Genomic DNA, 6,928 nt, shown 5'->3' with positions numbered 1-6,928 from the left:
TATTCATAACGCTGGAAAAGGTCACTAAAAGGGCTCAAGATGTGTGATTTTTGGCAAAATCAACTGCTCTATTCCATAACCCACCTAGCTCAGGAGTAGGTTGAATTCTACCAGAATGGTCAGTTCCTCAGCAGCTCCCACATAAACATGTCTGTCTAGCTTTCTCCATATCTGAATTTCCCAGCCAAAAGTCTATAAAATCATACTTGTTCATGACCCCTCATCTCCCAATCCTTCTTGTCTTCAACCTCTAAACACTAGAAAACCATCCTGTCAATCATTGGGCCATATTCAGAACAGTCAACAGTTTTTTATCTTCATTAAACTCTATGAGTCCTATGAGATTATCTCTGATTTTCATAGAATGAGAAAAAATTAGCAAATACTAATATATTTTCCCTTTATAATATATTCATCATCACCTAAGGGGGAAAGCATCAACAATAATACCAAAACCAACCCACAGGATAACACCACAGAATTTCACATTATCTGTAGCAAAGAAAAATTTAGGTAATTTTTCTGTGATAATTTCTATACAAGTTCATAATAAAACCTCTAAAATATTAATATGCATAGCACAGTAGACCGGTCCACACTTGATAAATCATAATACACAGTCACATGACTCTGCTTTATCTCATCCAATTTTTTTTCAAATTTCTAATAATCACACTTAAAACCTGAGGGATTATGAAAGCTCTATATGAGATCAGACATAAAAAGGCAACCATTTGCTTCACTTTTACACTTTCCATGGTCAAGTGAAGCCTCATGTAACAAAAAAAAAAAAAATAGTGTAGAAATGTGAAATAAAGCAGCATTTGTATCAAATCAAGAGTCATTTAAACACAGTGTCTTCTAACCAATTTCTATCTTTGTTTTAGTTTTTTTTTTTTTTGAGACAGTGTTTCTCTGTGTAATAACCCCAGCTGTCCTGTCTTAGCCTTGAAAGCAGGCTGGTATTGCATTCAGACAACTAGGTCCACCTACCTTTACTCTCACCTTTGAGTGCTAGGATTAAAGTGTGAGATACCACACCTGGCTATTTGCTAATCAATTATCGAGAAAGAAAGAAAGAAAGAAAGAAAGAAAGAAAGAAAGAAAGAGAGAGAGAGAGAAAGAAAGAAAGAGAGAAAGAGAGAAAGAAAGAAAGAGAGAAAGAGAAAAAGAGAGAAAGAGAGAAAGGGGGAGTAGGAGGGAAGGTGGGAAGGAGGGAGGGAGAGAGAAAGGGAACAGAAGAGGACAGAAAAGAAAAGAGAAGAGAAGAGAAGAGAAGAAAAGAAAAGAAAAGAAAAAAACTATGCTCATGAGTCTTAGAAGGAAGCTGTCATTTAGGGTTCAAATCCAGACTCCCAACATAGGGAACATGGGTGGAAGAAAGTCAAATGAAGCTATGAGGCCAAGTCACAAACAAGTAAAGAACAAATGAAACACTGATTTAAATGATAAATAACAGCTTTCATGGAAAACATAAGAGAATGATGGACTGTGATACAGTGACAGTAATCATGACTCTGTGAGGTATAGGGCATAATCATCCTCAGCTAGTCAAATCTGAAAGTATTGAAGCATTGGATATGAACATGGAAAATGAAATTCTTTAGGTTGAAGATCTGCAGAGAAAGCAATGCCTTGAAGACTTTGAAGGTCATGTCAGACTTCCCTGTTCATGTTTATAACCAATCAATAGTCCAAGAACAATTCATAAAGGAAGCAATACTGAACATAATCCATTTCAATATTCTAAAAAAATTAACTATGTGGTATTGAGGACATTCTTTGTGAAGTATATCATTCTGTGGTACATGTGAGAACTGTGTGTTCATGGAGTGACTGCTCCAACACTTACCTGACCTTTCTTCCACCATTTTTCTTTCCCTAACACAGAAGCAATAGGAGAAAGAATATTCATTCTTTCAGTTCTATGATATCAGTTTCTTCAATTTGAACCAGATCTGGGGAATTCTAGACAACCTAATTGAGCCCAAACAGGCTGCTGGGCTTGTTTGTCTGTCTCACTATGTGTCCCATCTTGGTGTGCTAATTTGTTGCAGAACTGAACACAATGTCACCAAAATGTTATAAATATTTAGCTACTACATTTATATACACAAATACACGTGTGTATATAGAAGCAAATCCTCCCAGGATCACAGCTAATAAGGAGAGAGTCACAGTTACATCAAATTAAAGTTTAACCAATGATAGAATTTCATTTCTAATATCTGAAATTTCACTGTATCGCTTTAACATTGTTGTCCAAATTTCATGTTGTATGATTTAGACCTGAATCCTTGACAATGTCCTACTGCATCCTGTTAGGCTAAAGTCCCAAAGAAGATTCAGGGATGCAAGGCATCCTGGTGCATCAGATCAGGTCAAGAGTAATGACCTGAAAGGTACCTTTGTTCTACTTTGCTTATAAAGACGGTGACCTTCCCTCCTCTAGCACAAACTTGGAAGCAATTCCAGAGTCCCCTTCAAGATGCTGGTGGTACTGCTCACAGCAGCCTTGCTGGTCCTGACTTCAGCTCAGAGCTCAAATGAAGGTATGAAGTAGGGGAGGGAGTCGTAAAGTGACATGGTACTTGGGTAACACACTTCTGTTCAGGACTGGGAGAGATGAAAGAAGATGGAAAAGCGACTGAGGCAAAGAATTATGAGAATAAATAGATCATTTGTTATCATTTTATCCCTAGAGCTTAAACTATAATGATAAGTTAAAAATTCTTACAACAAAATAACATGAAAATGTTTATTTTTATTTTTCCATATATTCTTGTTTTATTATTTTTTATTATCTTTAATCTTGTTTTACAGTCCAATTAATATCCCCCTCCTGTTCTGCCTTCTGATATTTACTCATTCCATTCCTCCATTCCTGTCTCCAAGACATTGTCCCCAACCTCCATTCCTATCCCTCCAGGTCTCCTCACTCCCTGGGGCCTAAAGTCTCTCAAGGGTTAGGTGCACCTCTCACTGAGGCCAGACCAGGCAGTCCTTTGCTCTATATGTGTTGGGGTTCTCAGACCAACTAGTATGTACTGTCTGTTTGGTAGTGCAGTGTCTAAGAGATCTTGGGGGTCCAGATTTGTTGACACTTCTGGTCATCCTATTGGGTCATCCTCCTTCTCAACATCTTCCAACGTTTCCCTAATTCAACCAAAAGGTTACCAAACTTCAGACCATTGGTTGAGTGTAAGTATGTGCTGTCTTAGTCAGCTGCTTGTTGGGCCTCTCAGAGGGCAGCCATGCTAAGGTCCAATCTGCAAGTATACCATAGCATCAGTAATAGTGTCAGGCCTTGGAGCCTCCCATTGAGATAGGTACATTTTCAGCCAGTAACTGTATCTCCCTTCCCAAAGTCTCTTTTTCATTTTTGTCCCTACAGTTCTTTTAGATAGGAACAATTACCTTCTCACTTCTCACTTCAGAGTTTTTGACTGTGGGTTGGCAACCCCATCCTGCCACCTAATACCTTATCTTTCTACTGCAGGTGTACTCTATGAATGCATTTATAAAAAGAACATTTTGGTAGTGAATAATTCATGATAGTATGTTACAGTTGACAGAGGGAACCTCAGTTCTTATGGTGTTATAAAAAACAGATAATACTTGCCTTGTGGACAGAGGATAGAGAAAAATGAAAGAAGTGAAATCACATCAGGGATGTTTCTGAAAAAATGGAAAATGATTACAAATTTAAAACTCTACAAAATGAGTTATAAATATCAGGTAATAATTTCTTTTAAAATAATTTTATATTCATATAATTATTTTGTGTGTATGCAAATATACAGTTCTTTGTGTGTTTGTGTGTGTGTCTGTCTATCCATGTGTCTGCATGTTACTGCATGCTTATGCACATTCTGACAGAAGACAACTTATTGTTAGCAAAATTTCCCCACCTTGCATGCATACTCAAGAACTGAATATAAGTCATTAGATCAGTGATTTTTTTCCCCACTGAAATATCTTGCTACCCCAATTTCTCTCTCTTGTTTTAACGACACACGTGCACTATTCATTTTGTTGTATACACTACTGAAAGCCTTGTTTATTCTAATTTCAATGAATGAAATGTCTGGGAATGTAACATATTGAAAATGAAGGTCATGAAGAAAAACATTAAGAATGTAAATATTTCTTTGTGAAATTCTGAGAATTTGAATGAAGACTATCAGTGAAGTTTGATCTAACAATGGACTAAATAGTCGCTGCTACTGAGTGTAGAGACCATCCAAGCAGAATTCACAGCAATCTAAATACCACAGGTAACTTTCCCCTTCTTTGTGCTTATTTTTCAGAGGTCATCTATAAAGACTCACCTTCTCAGTTCTCAGGTAAAGACAGATGCATCCTCTATTGACTTTCTATATACTTTACATCTGTAATTATTCAATTCTGTAATATCACTGTCATTTCCTTATTTTATCAAAATAATGACTGGCAGTTTCCTCACAGATAAATCAACAACCATCCCAACATTGACTCTATATTAGGTCCATACACTGGAAGAATTGGAGCTAGGCTTTTATAACAAAAGGGACATTTGTCTCTTCTATAGATTGAAACAATGGATTATATATGATGCACATATTGGGTGTGCCCATTTAAAATTCTCCCTGGCACTCTGTTTTGTTGAAAGAATTGTTCTTTCACCATTGATTTCAAGTAGGATTCTAAGATTGTATGTAAAATATAGAACAGCACAGAGCCTGTGCTTCCCCCATTTTTAAATTTAGTGTTTTTCACTCAGCTCTGTTTCCATGGTTGACTAATACAAATATTTTGCATGGCTATTGAATAGAAAAACTTTTTCTTACATTTCCTTCTTGCTTTATACATGATTATAGTACTTTGAACACCATGATATATTAAAGGCTATACCTTTGCTGTCACAATTTTGATATTCAAACAAGTTCTAACCAGTAACATTTAAAAAATATTCCCCCTTTCATCACTTCTATATGAAAATTGTAAGTAATATAAAATCATCTTTATGCACTAAACTTAGAAACAAATATTCATCACAAGTGTTGAGGTACAAGAAAGTAATATGATAAATATGAAAATTAAGTTTTATCAAGCATCAATAATATAAACTTAGAGGTGGGGGTGGTGATCCTGGAAAAAAGAGAGGGTATAAACTAATCTATCTTATTCTATACTTAAACAGAGGTAGAGCACCAGAGCCAGGGACATGGTCAACATCATCCAAAACCACCTCCTGGAGGATTTCCCCCAAGACCTCCTGCTTCTGATGAAGATGATGATGGTGATGATAGTGATGATGAAGATAATGATGGTAGTGGGGAAGATGTAAATAGACCAGAGAGACCACCACATCATGGGGGCAATCCCCAGCATCCTCAGCATCTACATCCTCCTCACCCAGGACACCACCATGGTCCACCACCACAGGGAGGCCCTCAGAGACCCCCTCAGCCTGGAAGCCCACAAGGCCCACCCCCAACGGGAGGCCCCCAGCAGAGACCTCCTCAAGGCCCACCCCCAACAGGAGGCCCCCAACAGAGGCCTACTCAAGGCCCACCCCCAACAGGAGGCTCCCAGCAGAGACCTCCTCAAGGCCCACCCCCAACAGGAGGTCCCCAACAGAGGCCTACTCAAGGCCCACCCCCAACAGGAGGCTCCCAGCAGAGACCTCCTCAAGGCCCACCCCCAACAGGAGGCTCCCAGAAGAGACCTCCTCAAGGCCCACCCCCAACAGGAGGCCCCCAACAGAGGCCTACTCAAGGCCCACCCCCAACAGGAGGCCCCCAACAGAGACCTTCTCAAGGCCCACCCCCAACAGGAGGCTCCCAGCAGAGACCTCCTCAAGGCCCACCCCCAACAGGAGGCTCCCAGCAGAGACCTCCTCAAGGCCCACCCCCAACAGGAGGCTCCCAGAAGAGACCTCCTCAAGGCCCACCCCCAACAGGAGGCCCCCAACAGAGACCTCCTCAAGGCCCACCCCCAACAGGAGGCCCCCAACAGAGACCTTCTCAAGGCCCACCCCCAACAGGAGGCTCCCAGCAGAGACCTCCTCAAGGCCCACCCCCAACAGGAGGCCCCCAACAGAGGCCTACTCAAGGCCCACCCCCAACAGGAGGCCCCCAACAGAGACCTTCTCAAGGCCCACCCCCAACAGGAGGCTCCCAGCAGAGACCTCCTCAAGGCCCACCCCCAACAGGAGGCCCCCAACAGAGACCTCCTCAAGGCCCACCCCCAACAGGAGGCTCCCAGCAGAGGCCTACTCAAGGCCCACCCCCAACAGGAGGCCCCCAGCAGAGACCCCTTCAGCATGGAAACCAGCAAGACCAACCCCTGCATGGAAACTATGAACAGCCAAGTTACCTATGGTCATTTTTTGCATAACTATCTGGATCCTTAGCAGTGAGAAGGTAATTAAATACCTCATCCTTCATACCATCCCCCAAACTCTAGGGATCATCACCCTATTACTAAAGATATATATCTAAAACTTGAATGGTCTCCAAAATTCTATCATGTATATGCTTTAAATTCACTCTTACTCAAAATTCTTAACACTAACACAATTATACATCCTGGAAACTAAAAGATATTTTAGAATGTTTTGAAATTATAGTCTTTATTCTCCAAGACTTTATTTTTTTTTTCAGGTGAACAGAAGACACATGCCTTCAATATCATTCCTATAGAAGAATGATTCCAATAAAATATTTAGAATGCAATTACTGTTTGCTGTTTTTTATTCTGAGCAGGGGTTATACTGAAATCTGTGGATGGTTACTTCCAGGAAGGGGCAGTCCTCCTTCTATATATCAGTCAGCTATGACTTTTTTCCATATTACTCCCAATTTCTGCCCATTCTTTTGTTATATTTTCTGTATACTTGTTATTTTCATAGAAGACTTCATATAAGATGTAGATATTAATATTA

At 40.1% G+C, this 6,928-nt stretch overlaps 1 protein-coding gene across 1 annotated transcript; it reads left to right on the top strand.

Moving 5' to 3' along the window:
• The first annotated feature begins 2,488 nt into the window (after nucleotides 1-2,488).
• LOC117715764 (uncharacterized) lies at nucleotides 2,489-6,381 on the top strand. Its single transcript, XM_034512618.1, has 3 exons — nucleotides 2,489-2,552; nucleotides 4,311-4,346; nucleotides 5,183-6,381. The coding sequence occupies exons 1-3, from the start codon at nucleotides 2,489-2,491 to the stop codon at nucleotides 6,379-6,381; spliced, it is 1,299 nt and encodes a 432-aa protein (XP_034368509.1).
• The last annotated feature ends 547 nt before the right edge of the window (nucleotides 6,382-6,928 follow it).

Source organism: Arvicanthis niloticus, chromosome 9, assembly GCF_011762505.2.
Source record: "Arvicanthis niloticus isolate mArvNil1 chromosome 9, mArvNil1.pat.X, whole genome shotgun sequence".
NCBI lineage: Eukaryota > Metazoa > Chordata > Mammalia > Rodentia > Muridae > Arvicanthis > Arvicanthis niloticus.
Note: the sequence above shows the minus strand (reverse complement) of the source record. Positions and strands in the feature narration are given on the sequence as shown.